The 20,281-nt window shown below is 40.9% G+C and overlaps 1 protein-coding gene across 1 annotated transcript in view; it reads left to right on the top strand.

Annotated features, from left to right (window-relative positions):
* Positions 1-2,248: 2,248 nt before the first annotated feature.
* The window catches only part of LOC311144160 (protein shisa-6-like), a gene marked incomplete at both ends in the record, with an annotated part of 59,470 nt that continues 41,437 nt past the window's right edge, over positions 2,249-20,281 (top strand). Inside the window, 4 exons of the mRNA XM_084180153.1 lie at positions 2,249-2,793; positions 8,613-8,761; positions 13,743-13,835; positions 14,663-14,734. Of these exons, the coding sequence (XP_084036279.1) occupies positions 2,249-2,793; positions 8,613-8,761; positions 13,743-13,835; positions 14,663-14,734 (859 nt within the window). The remainder of the gene's footprint in view (positions 2,794-8,612; positions 8,762-13,742; positions 13,836-14,662; positions 14,735-20,281) is intronic.

Raw genomic sequence — 20,281 nt, 5'->3', positions numbered from 1 at the left:
TCCTTCTTCCCTTCGTGCTCGATATGACATCTGATGTGCCATTTTGACTGACAGAGAGTTGGGGGGCTAATTTGCAAATGCTGCCGTCCATAGCATCCAGTGAAGAAACACATTCATCAAAAGCCATGTGCCCTTATCGTGTCTCCTTGTCATATTAGCTTCTGAACACTGTCAGGGGCAGCGTGGAGTTTAGGGATTTCACTTCAAAGGCCTCGCTGTCTTCAACATGCAACTCAATGTGTGGACAAGGTTAAAAAGGCTACGTCATTCAACCATGGGCCACAAAGTAACTCATTGTGCTTGGAGATTAACAGTAGCTCATCATACTCATCCTTTTCTTGTAATATGGATCAAACACAACTGAAAGTACACAAACCTGTAGAAATGAACAATGAGGGGGGAAAGTACATCAAATATGTAGAGTTGTCTGAAACGATAGGGATTGTTAGATTTAGATTGCACAAGGTCTCCGAGGAACCTCCAATGAACTAGGGGCTGGTGTCAATTATGTAGGCCATTGTTCTTTTTCAGTCTCCACTGCCTCATCCAAAATTACATGGAGGTTGAACATGATGCAGTGCCTTTCATTGAAAATTAGGCTACTGCGGTTTCTGGAGCCTCCTATAAGTAAGCTGTAATGCAACTTTTTCACTGAATATTAACCAACTGCATTCTGTTGTAATGTATGTTGTCTCTCTTTCCAACAAGCCACATTCCAGATTAGATATCAATGTCTTGGGAAATATAACCATTTTTCTGAACACCAGAATGGAACATTCCAATAGCCTGGAGGCAAACTCTGCTATCATGTCATGTTAAATTGTGTATTACCAGCATATTGTGGCATGTTATTGTATTACCTAAAACAGATCAGTCCCAATCTCTCGCATAATAGGGCATAATAAAAGGCAACTATATAGAAGCACCAACAATTGCAACATGCTGTTGTTACATGGTATGAGTGAATGCAGCATTGTGCAGTAGAGCGAAGATTTACACCACCAATGTTGCGCTCTGAAAGAGAAAGCTCTAATGCAGTTCTAGAATGGTCCAGATTATTGAGTGCAGCCTGTAGGCATGACTGAGCGCACTGCTGTCAGGGGCCGGTTTCTAATTAACTGAGGTACCTGTATTTGTGACGTAGATGCGCTCATGTGGAGGGGGGAGTGGGGGATGGAGTCGGGTCGGAGCAGAGCGGGGTCTCACGCCGAGCTGAGGTACTTTGGTTCAGTCTGTGGTAGAGTCGAGACACCCCAACGGGTAAGTGCTTATCTGTTTCGTTGCTGGGTGATTTTCGTTGTCTTTGTACAAACGTTAAGTTAGATTCGCCTTCTTCTCTCCATGAATAGAGCTGGAGGAAAGTAAACTTCGTACAAGAAAAGAGGGGGGAAACAACCAGCATTGAATATGTGAGGCTTTTTATCTGGAAAATGTGTTAAGACTTTTTATTTGTCTGCGTTATAACTTTGAAGTGGACATTCCAAAATAGAAAGCATAGCACAAAGAACTACTCAAGGATATATTCGCATAGCGCTGTGTTGCGCTGTCCATGGTGTTGAAACAGTTTGCGCGTCTGTGAGGGAACGTTTGTTTGACTGAACATAATGGTTTTACGCGCATTCATATGCACCTGTTTAGTTGGCATTGATACGCAATTCATAAAATTAGATTTAATTTGGTGCAAATGGTTATGTTATTTTTCTTATGCAAAATGTTTGTTCGTTTTATTTTATTTTAACAAATTATTATTTTTACATTAGGAATTTACTGAATCTCTGTCTTTCTCTCCTGTTTTCTTCTCTACAGGAAAAAAAAATGTACAAGATTTAGAGCTTTGCTAATAAAGATATACTTATGGTAGATGGCATTGTCGGATATATCCGGAGGGGGTTCTTCAGCCCATTTCTCAAGCTGAATCCAAATGACACTTCCTCCACCCAAAAGTCCCCCGATGACCACAGAACTCCACTTAAATTCGGAAGATGGTGCACAATGTGTGACACCGTCGTCCGACTGCAATTGATTGGTGCAAGAAGGGTCCTTCCCTCAACCAGAGCATGACACTCTCAGCAGTGGACAGTTGGAGAAGGACTTCGGAAATGAACTCCTGTGGACAGCCGCAAGACTGGGTCAGTGGCAGGAGCACGACTAGGTAAAGAAGCATAGGTCTTCGTGTGAGGAGAGAAAGCATACAACTAAAAAAGTGGGGGCAAACGATCGCATCAGCAAAGACATACAACCTCAAATCATGGGGATACAGCATCTTCTGCTTCTTTTGATTTACTTGGACCCTCTGAATGTAATGTGTGCGGCTACGGCCAACAAGAAGAAAAACGCTCCAAAGCGGAATCAGAAGATGAAGGAGGTGAACAGCACGGAGGCGCCCACGGCGGTTCCGCGGCGAAACACGCAGGTCCAGGCACCTTCAATCGCTACCCATGACACGTGCCTGGGCTACTACGACGTGAGCGGAGCGTACGATAAAGTGTTCGAGTGCAACAACACTGAGCACCGCTACTGTTGTGGAAGTTGTTTCCTGCGCTATTGCTGTGCAGAAAAAGGGAAACGCATAGAACAGAAAACTTGCACGAATTATAACACCCCAGATTGGATCAAAACGCAGCCTCCCTCCCCGGCACCAACAGGTGACACTTACGATCCTGACTTGGATCAGACTAACACAACGGTATACATCACCTGTGGTGTCATAGCTTTTATCATCCTCCTCGGAGTTTCTGCAAAAGTTGCCTACGACAAAGCAACCAAGCCCCCTCAGGAAATGAATGTCCATAGGTAAGTTACTCTGACATTCAGGTTAAGAAACAGTAATTTACTATGGTGGCCACTTTTTACTCTCTGTGTGTATGTGTGTGTGTGTGTGTGTGTCTGTGTGTGTGTCTGTGTGTGTATCTGTGTGATTGTTTGTGCCATCACTGTTATGAAACACCAGCTTCAGTTTTCACAGACATTAAAAGTCTCCTGATGACAGTAAAAATGTGTATGGTGGCTATAGAAAGCTAAATTAGATTTGTGAATAGATTAAATCATGAGCACTTCATCACAAAGATGCATATAAATATGATCATCACAGGTGTGCAGCTATATGCTCAACTTTTGAATAGGGAAAGACATAATTCATAATGATGCTCAATTTCATTCCTCTCTGTACATTTTTTTTACACCACCTGCAAGCCATTATGCAAAGGAAAACGAATCATTACAATCAACTCCCTTTCAAATACCTCTCTTATGCAGATATACACAGTCCCCCAAATGACAGTCAACCTGATTCACCACTACTACCACCACCACTACCACCACTACCACCAGAACATTAAATGTCTCTTGTATACTAAAGTATTGCTCCGTTTTCATCAGCAGCACAAACAAACCTCCATGAGGCAGGTGTGGAATTGAATGTCTCTGTCAAAGAAAAGGCATCACATTCATGGTCACGGTATAACAATCAGACTAGGAGCAAGGTTGGGTTGCTTCACTGCTAACAACCCAGAGAACATACTGTACAGTATGGACATAGGATGTCACTCTCCCTTCCTTTGATTTACTTTTTATCTTACGGTATAATGGCCCATGGATGGACTGTTGTTGGGAAAGTATGAGCTAAACACATCATGGTAGAATACATCTAACTGTTGAGGAATCAATGTGTCAATGTATTAATTATATTATGTCCCTATGAATCGAATGAATATATACTGTACCACCAATCCTTATAATCAGGCACTCTGCAGTCCAACAATTTGCAAGTAATTGGATATGTGCTGAGAATAACAAATTGCCTCCGCAATTATTGAAGCTGGTGCTTTTTTCCATGACACATTAGAAGCCTTGACTATATTGTTAAGCACTTCCTAGAGTTAGGAGAGCAACTACTGTACCGTAGTCTGAATTAAAAGACGGTTAACCTTCCGAAGTGGAGGAGTATGTTAGGGATTCTGTGCTCAGACATCAACCCGCCATGAGGAATTATTGCAGATTAAGCCAGCAGCTATCTCATTCACTCACTGTGTTCTATGTGAGTAGTATACCTATGCCTTGCAAGAAAAGCTATAACGACACAGTACCCAAAGAGACAGTTTGGGTGGAGAAACCACATGTTGTTAGCCAATCATTGTGGTTGTCTAATGGTGGTCTGGTGTCTATTAGCCCATAGCAGAGGGGGTTGTCTACCTGTTCAGCCAAAGCTAAGATCTTGATTAAAGCCAATGTGAGGCTAATTGTGCCTTGCTAGGACTGGCTTCTGTAGCCTTGTTACCTGCTGGCTCCACAAAATCAAGGCAGTGACTGGAATTCAGATTGATTGTTCTCAGAGTCCATGCAGCATTCATTTGTACCTATTCTCATGCAAGCCCCTCCTATGGCATCAACCCTAGATAGAAAATGGATGTTTCTCCACTAGAGATAATTTGTACCACAAGCCTAATGGATATAGTCGCTGGTCTAGCGGACTGGAAGACCTTTGTTTGGGGTTAAATGCAGCTTGAATTGTAGTGGTGGCCAGATGTTCAATATGGGGTAAGTTCCAAGGATGACACTGACTGCCATCTTCTCATGACAGGGATCCATAACCACGGATCTGTCTCTCTTGCAAAACATCCATTAACCTCAGCACCTGTTTTTCTCTATTGATACTTCTGCTGTTATATGACTCACACTCAAACTGTTGTTAGAAGGCCATGCTTCAACCTGTCAAATGTCATTGACTCCTAGCTGAACAATGCATATCAAAGCATTAGAAAGGAAACTTTTTTTTTTCTTCTTCAGTTTACTAAACGTCTGGGTCTGAAGAGAAGTCTTTCAGGTGGACAGCTCTGTTGACAAAATATAGACACGAGAACAAGCCTTGGATCAGTGCCCCCCATTCATTTTTCCTTTAGAAAAGTCATGGTTATGTCTACAACCTCAATAGCTATTGATTTAATAGTCACAACAATAGATGGTGTCAAGTAAAGGCCTTTGGTTTAAGAGCTAATTTTCTCAGACACATTTTTCTGCCTGTAGAGTGACGTTCAAATATAGAATCCTTAAGTGCAAGCCATTACCTTGACAGTTTCAAAGATGACAGTACAAGTAGAAAATATGATACCAATATCTGTCTGTCTCTAGTGTATTCCTACAGTTCTATTCAAAGCTATTTCATGCAACCTACCAAACGACTCACTTTGATCCCACTAAAGACTATTAAACTTCTGAGGCTGTAGCAGTGCCTCCATCTCAGTACTCAGAACTGAGGAAACTGTGAGGATTTATAGCCCCTTAATGCTCTCCTATCCTAGCCATGGGGCATACTTTCAAATGGAGATGCTTACTGCCACCACCACATCAGTATGAGTGGTGGTGAGAGAGATGAGACAGACGCTGCGTTTACACAGGCAGCACAATTCTGATCTTTAAAAAAAACGAATTGGTCTTTTGACCAACCAGATCAGCAAAAATAAATTACTGATGTGAAAATATCTGATGTGATTGGTCAAAAGACCAATTAGTGTAAAAAAAAATTAAAATAGAATTAGGCTGCCTGTGTAAATGCAGCCAAAGCAGGGATGACTAAACGAGGTGACATTGCATAGCGGACATTCAATAGCTTTTTTTATGATTTGTTTATTTCCAACAATCATTTGGCACAGTGCTGTCATAATGATCTCTGCCGGGGGGAAAAATAAACTTCTGTGGCTGGCTTGAGACATCCATGCTGACAACCGTGTCTAGAAAGCTGTATTGGAACATGGGATTGACTATATACTAGGCAATGGTTTGCTTCCTCTGTTAATTTATTTAGCCCTGTAAAGTGATTCAGAGTTTTACCTCAGTGACTGGGGAAGGATTGTGAGGGGAATGCTAAGGCATTGGCAGACCTTTGCTGTGACCTTCATCGAGGCACAAGAAATGTCGGGTGAAAGCCAAAGCCAGGGATTTGAGTGGTCTTTATTGATCACTTTCTCGAAAGCAAACCTGGATGCAATTTAAGATGGATCTGTTGCAAAAAAGGTATCTACTCTCAGATTGAGCACATATTAGGTTTTGTTATGCCAGTGAGAGTCAGTTCCAATAAATTCCAATAGAATTTCTAAATTGACCTGCAAGCAGCGAGATTGAATATGTCATTTTTTAGCGATTTTACCATAATATTGGGCAGAGAAAGCAGATTGGGTGAGGTAGGTGAGATAGTATGACTTTGCAATGTCTCCCGTATGACTTAAATGCATGTAAAGCACACCTACATGGATTTATTTATTCTCCAGTTTCTGCTTCTACTCCATTAGTGGTTGGCATGTCAGTGATATCCTTCTCCCTGCTCGCATTGGGAAGATTTATATTTTGGTGTTCTCTCATGGACAGACTATATAAACCTAACTGGTACTGGTACTGGTCCTCGAGCATCTGACCATATTATAAAATATTTTAGTTCTGGGTTAACCGAGATTAATGACAACCTGAAAGGCAGGGTCAATGCTACAATAATGTTCTAATATATATATATATATATATATATATATATATATATATATTCAGCCATGAATAATGGCTTGGCAAAATGTTTGTGGAGTTCAGGATCCAAGGGGAGTAGAAATTCACATTGGTTTCCATTTTTTTCTCCCCAATGCTTTTTAACCTATTTTAATTGGTAAATGGTCAGGTGCAGCAGAGAAATGCCTAGCAAAGCTGCAGTTGGCAAATAAAAAAGCAGCACGCCTTGCCCTTAACTGTACACACAGAGCTAATATCAATAACATGCATGAGTCTTTCATGGTTGAGGGTTGAGGTGAAATGTGCTACTTCTCTTCTAGTCTTTTTAAGAAATGTGTGTGTGTTGAAAATGCCTAACCACTTGTATAATCTATATGCATACACTTCAAACAGACATACTGTATATACCCCACCAGATACGCCACTATGGGTTTCTTCACTGTACCCAAACCAAAAACAGATTTAATGCATCGCTCAGTTACTGTATGTATAGAGCCATGTCATCATGGAATGCTCTGCCACCAGAGGTTACTCAGGCAAAAAGCAAGTTTAGCTTTAAAAAACAGATTTAAAAAAAACATATTGTATCACAGCATCTCTCCTCTTTATAAAGATTTGATGTAATTGTATTGTATATAAGAATATGAATATGTATATATGAATAGTGTGTAAATAGTATTTTTATTGTTTCTTGGTGTCTTTCCAATATATAACTCTTATTTTATGTGCATTTTTGATTTTGAATTTAATGTAATATTTAATGTGGTTCTTGTCTATAACTGTTCTGTACTTTGTCATGTATTTGTACATTTTATGTGGACCCCAGGAAGAGTAGCTGCTGCAAGTGCAGTAGCTAATGGGATGATAATAAACTAAACTAATCCGTTTAGAATGCAGATGATAGACTTGTTGAACATCTGCACCACATGCTCATAATAATTAAATCTCTGTCTCATTCTGAAATAATTGCAAACATGTCGCCATATCTGTAAACACATTCTAGGCTTCCTTATCTCTTTTGACAATGTAGAAATGTGTTAAAATAACAGTAGCTAAAAAAAATCCCATTTCACTGTTGATGCAAGACCCTCTGATAACCAACAAGACAGATTTACATCCTCTGTCATGTGTTGCAAGTGCAGTGTGAAGGGAATTAGAAGATCATTTATTTTCACTTCTCTTCTTTAAAGAGTATTTACTTTTCTCCCTCAATGGATGATGGGTGTATCGTTTGAAGATTATTTTATACGTTCCCATTTCTTGTAGATGTTTTTTTTCCTTCCCATACATAGAAATGAACTGGTGCTATTGAAACATGATTTACCTAAGATATTTTGTAGGAGAGGAAACTGTGACTGGTCTAGACTTCGGGGCTTTCAAACACTATATTTTTCAAAAGCCCCTCTATTCCTCCACTATGTGGGACTGGTTGTACGTGTTCCTGCTATACAAGACACAAAGTAGTCAACTGGGGCGATGAAAACCAGGTCGCCTCAGTCTGTGAAAAGGATATGGTTAAAGTGTGCCCATCCTAGAAGGGAAAGGCTATTAATACATAGCTCCCAAAGTCACACAGAGTTATGGAAAGAAGTTGACTCAGGTCGACTTTGACACAGTTAAATTACCCTTTCAGCTCTTTGAAGAAAGCAATATGTCCGCCATCCTCACCACTTTACTTCAATAGGGGCCAGTGTTGAAAATGGTGATAGCAAGATCCTTTGTGTAGAGCCCTTGAAAATTGGTAACTTGGTAGGAGTTAGATTCCCATTTGAACCTTAGTAGTGGGGGCGTATAGCTCTACCAGAACATTCTTCTAGGAATATTGATGAATGGCTTTAGCTGTTTTCCCATGGCCTGAAGGGAAAGGCCCATCTGTACTCAGTGTGGCTCAGTATTGAAACCTGGCCTATTGGCCACCTTGGGTGTAATTACACTTTACACTGTGCCTGGTTCTGGAGCTCCACCAACACAATTGGAGCTGTAACTAAATAAATTAAGTAGGCCTTCTGGGGATGTTGAGAATAATGGTTGTCGGTGATTGAAAACAGGAAAGTGTTTCTGTTTCTGTTTGTATAGTCTGAAAACGCTAAAATTGCATCTGTGTTTTTTAATTTATTTTGCAGAGCCCTTGCAGACATTTTGAGGCAACAAGGACTAAATCAGGAGAACGAAAATATTGCAGCGTTGGAGGGTTCACCCAAAGACATAGACACACCTCTCCGAACGTCCAAGAACCATTACACCCCAGTTCACACCATGCTAGCAAACCACGGTGGGTACCTGCACAGTTTTTACTTCACATATCCAAGAATATCTAGCAAAAATGATACAGTATTTGGCCTAAGCATAGGTTCTGAAAATGGTCTTTACCTCTAGTACGCTGCATGGTGCACTATGAGGTGAATCAAAGTCCTTTCTCTGTATAAAATCGATACCCAAGATGACAGCGTTACTATGGAAACAGAGATTATGTTAAATAGTTAGATACTCTCTTCAGGTAAATGAAATGAAAAGAGGTTCAATATAAATGTCATGAGAACATGATAGAGGTGGTGTTATTAAAGCCATATTCTTTGCCCTCAGTTAAATTATATGAGTGGTGGAGATCCAGTCTGAATTTCATATATATTAATTGGTAGGAATTATGGAGGTAGATCTATATAAATCTCATAGAAACGAGAGAGGCAAAGATGACTGAATAAGGAGACATTCTATTATGGACTTTCAATAGCTTTTTATGATTACACAGTAATCACCATTGTACACGCTTCTATGTAACAGTATATATAACTCTACTGTCATTACACTTCGCTGACATGTGTACAACAATGTTATTTCTATGGTATGAGACCTTTGCATTGTAAAGTGGGACCTTATTGCTTTCATTATTGTTCAAAATTATCTTTGACACACTCACTGAAATAGATGATGGACAGTGCTGTGTGAAGCTACTAGTTTACCAATCTACCCACACTGGTTGAAGTTAAACTATACTAAAGCTACCCTTGAAGTTACTTTAAAAAAGTAGTTCAGTACATCCAAACTACTTAGTGAAAAACTATCATGCCTGAATCTGAAATGTCACAGACTACAAATTGCAAGAACAGATCACTCTGGAGACAGATGTTAACAGAATGTGTATTTTGGCCTATTAAACTCAAAAAGTGAAAATTAGGCACACAAAAAGTGTTTCGAGTTAGAATTAGGCATAAATAAAGGAAACTCTTCCCTACTTCACCCATTCTTTTTGCAAAAAAAAGTAGTGTGTAGTTCTAGTAGTAAGCTACACCACTACATTGAAAACAAGTAATGAACTACTGAAAACACTACCAGGATTTGAATTTAGTTGAACTACCACCAAGCTACTGTAAAATGTATTTAAATTGCTAGTTGAACCACATGTAGTTCATTACTCCCCAACACTGATGATGGGTCCCTGCTACTTAAGTATATATTTTTAAGACTTAAGAAGATATAGCAGTTTAGACAAAGGGCCTCGGCTGAGTCTATTTTCATGCTGGGGTTCCATAAGCCTACTCAGCATTGGCTCAAAATGGAGATGCAAATGAACATGTTCTTCGGGAGACACATTGCTTTTGTCCGGAGATAATTCTGTCTTGCGACGCTGTTCCTCCTTCTTTTATCCAGTCTCCAGATCCCTGCTCCGGGGATCACTTGCTAAGTGCCCTAGTATGGTGTCCCAGATTCAGTGTTATGTTTCACTCTCGTGTCAAAGTAGACTCTCCTCCTCATCCAGGGATTGTGTCAGAGGAGAACTGTTACGTGCTACACCACGGGATGTGAGACGCTTTTCTCAGACTTGACTTGGGACACAAAAGCCACAGCTGCTGGTATGTGCAGTTCGTTAAATGAAACTACTGTAAGGGCCATCCAGCAGAGGTAGTTACAGTTATGTTTGCCTGAATTCTAGCACTTGACACTTCAATAGTTCTCATAGGAATCAATAACCACTTTGACTGCCATTTCACAGTTGCCCAAAACTAGGATTGTTTAACCCCTTTTCGGCTTTCATCCCCTCTAACAGCTCTGTGCTTAATTGATCCATCATGTTAACCCTGAAGTGACCTCCAGACTACCATGGCACTCCAGTGTTGTACATTTAGAGATTGTGGACTGTGCTGGATACTTCCCCAGTGTTTTACATTAAGAGATTGTGGACTGTGTTGGATACTTCCCCAGTGTTTTACATTAAGAGATTGTGGACTGTGCTGGATACTTCCCCAGTGTTTTACATTAAGAGATTGTGGACTGTGTTGGATACTTCCCCAGTGTTTTACATTAAGAGATTGTGGACTGTGCTGGATACTTCCCTAGAGGCTGACTCTGTTTGGGTTCATGTCAGTCCTGTAATTGGTCTTCATCCCTTGTGGCCTCCTTTCTGACATGACTCATCTTTCTGTTGTGAATTGCTGTATGCTGTCACGTTCGTTTAATGACGGGTCAGACCAAGGCGCAGCGTGATATACGTACATGTTTATTTACACTGAATAAACACACGACAAAACAACAAACAAACAAAAACGTGATGTCCTAAGGTTGTACATACAACGAACCTTACCCGGAACAAGATCCCACAACCCACTAGTGCCAATAGGCTGCCTAAGTATGATCCCCAATCAGAGACAACGAGCTACAGCTGCCTCTGATTGGGAACCACACCGGCCAACATAGATCTATACATAATAGATCGAAACATAGAAAACATACAACAAAGAATACAGAGGCCCATTATCAGCAACCATCAGTCCTGTGTTCCAATGGCACGTTGTGTTTGCAAATCCAAGTTTATCATTTTAAAAGGCTAATTCATCAGTAGAAAACCCTTTTGCAATTATGTTAGCACAGCTGAAAACTGTTGTGCTGATTAAAGAAGCAATAAAACTGGCCTTCTTGAGACTAGTTGAGTATCTGGAGCATCAGAAATTGTGGGTTCGATTACAGGCTCAAAAAACAAATAACTTTCTTCTGAAACTATTCTTGTTCTGAGAAATGGCCTCCCACTCCTCTTTCTATTCTGGTTAGAGACAGTTTGCGCTGTTCTGTGAAGGGAGTAGTACACAGCGTTGTACGAGATCTTCAGTTTCTTGGCAATTTCTCGCATGGAATAGCCTTCATTTCTCAGAACAAGAATAGACTGACGAGTTTCAGAAGAAAGTTCATTGTTTCTGGCCATTTTGAGCCTGTAATCGAACCAACAATTGCTGATGCTCCAGATACTCAACTAGTCTCAAGAAGGCCAGTTTTATTGCTTATTTAATCAGCACAACAGTTTTCAGCTGTGCTAACATAATTGCAAAAGGGTTTTCTAATGATCAATTAGCCTTTTAAAATGATAAACTTGGATTAGCAACACAACGTGCCATTGGAACACAGGACTGATGGTTGCTGATAATGGGCCTCTGTACGTCTATGTAGATATTCCATAAAAAATCTGCCATTTCCAGCTACAATAGCCATTTACAACATTAACAATGTCTACACTGTATTTCTGATCAATTTGCTGTTATTTTAATGGACAAAATAATTGCTTTTCTTTCGAAAAAAAATGACATTTGTAAGTGACCGCAAACTTTGGAACGGTAGTGTATGTGTTGTAGTTATTTTCCTTTTGGTATTATTCTAAGGCAAGAAGACTTCATGAAGGCAAACTTTTACTAACAGATAAAAAACGTACACATAAACGCCTCTTTCTATCCAGCATAAATTGGACACAGTCAACTTCTTAAATCCTGAGAGTCATTAAGTATTTACCAGTTTCTTAGTACGAAAATCCCAAAGTAACAGTGATGGGCAAAATGTTTCAGTAATCAGTTTACAGTATCCTTTGGGCTTGAAAACAGAAACAAACAAGCTTTACAGAGCTCAGGCCTGTGTCAAACATCAATGTAATGTAACGGTCCCAGCTGTTCCTTCTCATTATGATCATTTGAAATGCGGTTCGATATCTGCCTCCATAGCCCAAAGGTCTGAGTGACGCTATTGACTTTGAAGTTGCTCCATTGAGATGAGGCTGTTGAACTATTTGCCAGCTAATGCAGACTGGCACTAACAGGAAGGAAGAGAGTGGGGGGAGTGGAGCTCAATAGGCCACTGTAAGACAGGCCGTCATGTTGTTTCTCCTCTATTTTCAGTTTAAGCTTTCACTGTCTGATACACACTCTTTTCTCAGCCTACCTGCATCTTTTTGTGTGCAACATTTTGGTGTTTGATTGGCAGGACAAATGGAAGTTGTCAGACTGCTGGCAGGCACTTTGACGGTCCATTGTGGACCTCTGCACTCTCAATTACAGGATTCGTTCCAGCCAGACACAATATAGCATCTTGGAACAAATGATGTTACATAGTGATCTTTAAGACCAAGGAAATCCAGGATGAAATGTTGCGTTGCAAGGCACATTTTTTATAAACTGACAATTCATAGATACAGTACTACAATGCAGCTATAACAGATTATGAAGCTAGATCCAATTACACAGTATATGAATCAGTTATATAAGGTCCCTCCGTAGTGTAGGTCTATGTGGGGTAAAAGCATTCTACTGTATAATTTGAGGATGGAACTAATCAGTTTTAAAGCACAGGAGAGTGTGTCGGTTAGAAGCCTTCTTTAGAATCTCTCCACTGACCTTCAGGGTCAAGTGCCCAGGCCTGAAATACATTTTGCCAACCAATTAAAGTTTTAATGTTTCACCTGCCATGTCGAAAGGGCAAGGCTTTTGACCCTGAAGGGGCATCTTTGTTCAATTTGGGAACGATACCAGAAGGGAAGGTCTTCACTAGCTCCCCCAGCTCGCAGCTATGTGGAGCATGACCTTTGCGGTGGTGATGATCCTGAGTGTACATCAGACAGCATAAATTGTTAATGTGAGACTTTCCTTGCCCTCTGTGTCTCTGTTCCTTTATCAGTTAACTGAGCCAAAGAGGGAGTGAAATAAAGAGGCAGAGTAATGGCTGAACTGAACTAAGACACCATAAAAGCCAACCTCCCGTGAACACAGCTATTCAGCTAACTAAAGAACAAGGCTAATGCGTCATATAATACTGCCATTAATTAGGCTGTTTGGATGAATTAAGAGTGTCCCAGACTCTGATATGTGTAAACAGTTGTTTGTGATTTTGTGTGTGAGTGTTGGTACGAAAAGCATCAACGAACATGCTTAGTGAATTGTCTCGGTCAGATAAATGGTATTGGTCTCTTCTCATGCTATCTTAACTCTGCATTTCTCCCACAGGGCACTATGGGAAAGAGAACTTCCGCCAAGGCCAACTTGATCACAACTTCATCTCCTCTGGATTTGTGACACTGGGACGACCGCACCTAAAAGGTATTGTCCATCTCCATTGTCTGTTGGTCTGATGACACTTATTATGTCTTCACAGAGTAAAGACAGCGTCGACGTACAAACTTCTAACACAAATCTCACTCTCATTTTGACCTTGCCTCTCACCTCCACACATTTCCTCCACTCTTTGTCTAAAAAGTCTTCCATTTTTCGAACCACTGTTTGAGTAGATCAGGGGGAAACACAGTGCAATAGTCCATACAATTCTTTGAGTTCCTCACTTCTCAGCTGGCAGTCACCTTGGGAAATGGGACTGAAGCTTTTGGCAGAACAATAACGGCATTTCTCAAAGCTAATTGAAAAGAGAAAAGCCTCAATGAGTTACTGCTTTGTTCAGCGGTGAATAGTACTCTCTCCTTTTTGTTGTGTTTTCCCCCTGACTGACTCATACAGGCATTTACACAATGGCCATGTGTGGATGAAATAATACTCAGCAGTATCAGCACAGCATGCTGTATTTCTCACATCCTCCACCTCTTCTTTGTGCCAGATCACTGTGTACAGGACTGTCTATGGTACGAGAACAATGGAGTCAGTTGAGCTGACAGAGTCTCGTCTCCGCTCACTAAGGAGGCTTAAAACATTGACGATAGTTGTACATAAGCGACTTCCTGTCAAATGCCTAGAGAACTACATTATGATATACACCTATTACATTTATCAGTTGAAATATAAATAGACTACACGTTTCTATCTGAATTGCAACATAGAAAACTAAATGTTCTTAATCTGGTAATATAAGATGGTAATAGATAGAGTTGGTGTATAAAGCTAAGTAGTAAACAAGTGGCTGTTCTCTGTCTTTGCAGCGCAGCACTCTGTAGACGATTTAGGGCAACTGTCCTGGCAGGGAGATCTGGACGTTCCTAATATCTCTTACAGTATGTAACATATTAACACTATGGAGACCCCTGCTTCCTGCCGGAGAACAGCCACACACCTGCTTTCTGCTCCCGCCAGATAGGACAAGTCACACACTTCACACACGTAGACCCTGGGCCCATGGAGTGGGTTTTGCCGCTAATCGCACCAGCTCCTCATAATGCAGGGCATCAGAGCAGGCGCCCTGCCACTATCATCAACCAGCCCAGTACAGCTTTCAGAATACATGGCTGTCTGATGTACCTAATGCAAAACATTGAGAAACAATTCCACAAGGAGGAGTGGAAAGCAGGCTTGAATGTCTGTGCTGGTCTGTTCTCCAAGTATGAAGCAGTCATGGGTTCCGTAGATGATTAAGATAGATAAGGAGGGTGACAAGCATTCAAATGGTTGCTATGTCATGATTAACAGTGTGTGTGTGTGTGTGTGTGTGTGTGTGTGTGTGTGTGTGTGTGTGTGTGTGTGTGTGTGTGTGTGTGTGTGTGTGTGTGTGTGTGTGTGTGTGTGTGTGTGTGTGTGTGTGTGTGTGTGTGTGTGTGTGTGTGTGTGTGTGTGTGTGTGTGTGTGTGTGTGTGTGTGTGTGTGTGCCGAGACACAGTCTGATGGTGTTATTGTGTCTGCAATTTCATAACCACTTCTTGTACATTTTAGGTTTCTGCAAGGTAAGTGGTATTTTACCAAGTGACATACACACTTGCAATGAAAAAGTACTGTTTTACATTTGCTTCTAATTCAAATTCAAATATTTCCTTGCAAATCTATATAGTTGCTCAATATCTTCATATCTTTATACAAAGAATGCTGATACTGTACGTGGAAATTGGGTAGGCCAATTGGGGTTTGAACAGCAACCCTCTGCCAACCAGTTAGGACACATCACTGCTGCCTGGTGTTATACGAACTGTCATTACAAAGCCGAGGGCTTGTCAACCTCAATCACATGTCACTACCGGTCAAACGTTTTAGAACACCTACTCATTCAATGGTTTTTCTTTATATTTACTATTTTCTACATTGTCGAATAATAGTGAAGACATCAAAACTATGAAATAACACATATGGAATGATGTAGTAACCAAACAAGTGTTAAACAAATCAAAATATATTTTATATTTGAGATTGCCAAGAATGCCAATAGTGTGCAAAGCTGTCATCAAGGCAAAGGGTGGCTATTTGAAGAATCTCAAATATATTTGTTTACACTTTTTTGGTTACTACATGATTCCATATGTGTTATTTCATAGTTTTGATGTCTTCACTATTATTCGACAATGTAGAAAATAGTAAATATAAAGAAATACCATTGAATGAGTAGGTGTTCTAAAACGTTTGACCGGTAGTGTATATATACAGTGGGGAGAACAAGTATTTGATACACTGCTGATTTTGCAGGTTTCCCTACTTACAAAGCATGTAGAGGTCTGTAGGTACACTTCAACTGTGAGAGACGGAATCTAATCCAGAAAATCACATTGTATGATTTTTAAGTAATTAATTTGCATTTTATTGCATGACATAAGTATTTGATACATCAGAAAAGCAGAACTTAATATTTGGTACAGAAACCTTTGTTTGCAATTACAGAGATCATACGTTTCCTGTAGGTCTTGACCAGGTTTGTACACACTGCAGCAGGGATTTTGGCCCACTCCTCCATACAGACCTTCTCCAGATCCTTCAGGTTTCGGGGCTGTCGCTGGGCAATACGGACTTTCAGCTCCCTCCAAAGATTTTCTATTGGGTTCAGGTCTGGAGACTGGCTAAGCCACTCCAGGACCTTGAGATGCTTCTTACGGAGCCACTCCTTAGTTGCCCTGGCTGTGTGTTTCGGGTCGTTGTCATGCTGGAAGACCCAGCCACGACCCATCTTCAATGCTCTTACTGAGGGAAGGAGGTTGTTGGCCAAGATCTCGCGATACATGGCCCCATCCATCCTCCACTCAATACGGTGCAGTCGTCCTGTCCCCTTTGCAGAAAAGCATCCCCAAAGAATGATGTTTCCACCTCCATGCTTCATGGTTGGGATGGTGTTCTTGGGGTTGTACTCATCCTTCTTCTTCCTCCAAACACGGCGAGTGGAGTTTAGACCAAAAAGCTCTATTTATGTCTCATCAGACCACATGACCTTCTCCCATTCCTCCTCTGGATCATCCAGATGATCATTGGCAAACTTCAGACTGGCCTGGACATGCGCTGGCTTGAGCAGGGGAACTTTGCGTACGCTGCAGGATTTTAATCCATGACGGCGTAGTGTGTTACTAATGGTTTTCTTTGAGACTGTGGTCCCAGCACTCTTCAGGTCATTGACCAGGTCCTGCCGTGTAGTTCTGGGCTGATCCCTCACCTTCCTCATGATCATTGATGCCCCACGAGGTGAGATCTTGCATGGAGCCCCAGACCGAGGGTGATTGACCGTCATCTTGAACTTCTTCCATTTTCTAATAATTGCGCCAACAGTTGTTGCCTTCTCACCAAGCTACTTGCCTATTGTCCTGTAGCCCATCCCAGCCTTGTGCAGGTCTACAATTTTATCCCTGATGTCCTTACACAGCTCTCTGGTCTTGGCCATTGTGGAGAGGTTGGAGTCTGTTTGATTGAGTGTGTGGACAGGTGTCTTTTATACAGGTAACGAGTTCAAACATGTGCAGTTAATACAGGTAATGAGTGGAGAACAGGAGGGCTTCTTAAAGAAAAACTAAAAGATATGTGAGAGCCGGAATTCTTACTGGTTGGTAGGTGATCAAATACTTATGTCATGCAATAAAATGCAAATTAAATACTTAAAAATCATACAATGTGATTTTCTGGATTTTTGTTTTAGATTCCGTCTCTCACAGTTGAAGTGTACCTATGATAAAAATTACAGACATCTACATGCTTTGTAAGTAGGAAAACCTGCAAAATCAGCAGTGCATCAAACATTTTTTATTAGTTATACTATTTTGATAATGATTCCTGCACTGTTGGGTTGAGCTGTCAAGTTAAGCATTTCACTGTACTTGTGCATGTGACAATAAACCTGTGCATTCAAGTAGAAATGTAAATATGTATTAAAGAATATCCATATGCTAATACAATCAAGATAGTTTAAACCAGGGCTGTTCAATTCCGGTCCTGGAGTGCCGAAACAATTCCAGGTCTGTATTAGTCCTTATTAGACAGAGATGATGAAAACCCAAAGTGTTTAGGCCCTCCAGGACCGACAATGAACAGCCCTGGTTCAAACACAGAGCTGTTCCCTGCTTTACAAGAAAAACAACTGCTTAATACAATAGGAATGACCTCAAATGTTATTAAACAAAATACTTTCATTCTCTGTGGGGGCGACACAGTGCAAAGAACTAGCTGTATACAAAGATTTGTACACATTTAAATAAGCGTTGGGGTAACAGGAAAACATGTTTACATTATTATTCATACATCACTGACATAACGTTATAGCGTACACTCTACTCCTATAGACACAGACACTATGGGGCTGCAGGCTAACGTACAGTAGCAAGCTCATGTAGATCATGGCAGATCGTTTTTGTGGGTGGCTAGTGAAGTGTCTGGTGGAAGGCTTGTGCAGTGAGTGTGATTTATAAGTGATATCAGTGAGTGGTGTGGATTGGTCATGTCTATCCATCTCCATGATGGATGGGCCAGGCAGATGTCTCCATTTAGCCACTGTGGACCGCTACAGATTTATTAGACACAGTTAAGGCCAAGCAGCTGCCACACAGTAAATGCTTCAGGAGATTCCACTTAATTAATTTAAATGACAAACATTGAATTGATAAAAGGTGTTTTTGAAGCTGGTTAAGATATGTCTGCCAGCTGATATATGTACAGTGCCTTGCAAAAATATTCATCCCCTTTGGCGTTTTTCCTATTTTGTTGCATTACAACCTGTAATTTAAATGGATTTTTATTTGGATTTCATGTAATGGACATACACAAAATAGTCCAAATTGGTGAATTGAAAAAAATTAATAACGGAAAAGTGGTGTGTGCATATACAGTATATTCACCCCCTTTGCTATGAAGCCCCTAAATAAGATCTGGTGCTACCAATTACCTTCAGAAGTCACATAATTAGTTAAATAAAGTCCACCTGTGTGCAGTCTAAGTGTCACATGATCTGTCACATGATCTCAGTATATATACACCTTTTCTGAAAGGCCCCAGAGTCTGCAACACCACTAAGCAAGGGGCACCACCAAGCAAGCGACACCATGAAGACCAAGGAGCTCTCCAAACAGGTCAGGGACAAAGATGTGGAGAAGTACAGATCAGGGTTAAGTTATAAAAAAATATCAGAAACTTTGAACATCCCACGGAGCACCATTAAATCCATTATTAAGTAATGGAAAGAATATGGTACCACAACAAACCTGCCAAGAGAGGGCTGCCCACCAAAACTCACGGACCAGGCAAGGAGGGCATTAATCAGAGCGGCAACAAAGAGACAAAAGATAACCCTGAAGGAGCTGCAAAGCTCCACAGCGGAGATTGGAGTATCTGTCCATAGGACCACTTTAAGCCATACACTCCACAGAGCTGGGCTTTACGGAAGAGTGGCCAGAAAAAAAGCCATTGCTTAAAGAAAAAAATAAGCAAACACGTTTGGTGTTCGCCAAAAGGCATGTGGGAGACTCCCCAAACATATGGAAGAAGGTAATCTGGTCAGATGAGACTAAAATTGAGCTTTTTGGCCATCAAGGAAAACGCTATGTCTGGCGCAAACCCAACACCTCTCATCACCCTGAGAACACCATCCCCACAGTGAAGCATGGTGGTGGCAGCATCATGCTGTGGGGATGCTTTTCATCGGCAGGGACTGGGAAACTGGTCAGAATTGAATTGAGGGAAACCTGTTTCAGTCTTCCAGAGATTTGAGACTGGGACGGAGGTTCACCTTCCAGCAGGACAATGACCCTAAGCATACTGCTAAAGCAACACTTGAGTGGTTTAAGGGGAACCATTGAAATGTCTTGGAATGGCCTAGTCAAAGCCCAGACCTCAATCCAATTGAGAATATGTGGTATGACTTAAAGATTGCTGTACACCAGCGGAACCCATCCAACTTGAAGGAACTGGAGCAGTTTTGCCTTGAAGAATGGGCAAAAATCCCAGTGGCTAGATGTGCCAAACTTATAGAGACATACCCCAAGAGACTTTCAGCTGTAATTGCTGCAAAAGGTGGCTCTACAAAGTATTGACTTTGGGGGGTTGAATAGTTATGCATGCTCAAGTTGTCTGTTTTTTTGTCTTATTTCTTGTTTGTTTCACAATAAAAAATATTTTGCATCTTCTAAGTGGTAGGCATGTTGTGTAAATCAAATTATACAAACCCCCCAAAATCCATTTTAATTCCAGGTTGTAAGGCATCAAATTAGGAAAAATGCCAAGGGGGGTGAATACTTTCGCAAGCCACTGTATCTCCACTTGGAGGAGTTTTCGAAGAGGGGTGGGTTCTTCCTGCATTTTTTGGAGGTCATTGCGAGGTTGTTGGAGAATTTTAGAGAGAGAATCTTAGTGTTACAATAAAACTTTCCAAGATT

Source organism: Coregonus lavaretus, assembly GCF_964263955.1.
Source record: "Coregonus lavaretus genome assembly, chromosome: 2".
Classification (NCBI taxonomy): Eukaryota; Metazoa; Chordata; class Actinopteri; order Salmoniformes; family Salmonidae; genus Coregonus; species Coregonus lavaretus.
The sequence above is the reverse complement of the archived record's forward strand: the minus strand, read 5'-3'. Positions and strand labels throughout refer to the sequence as shown.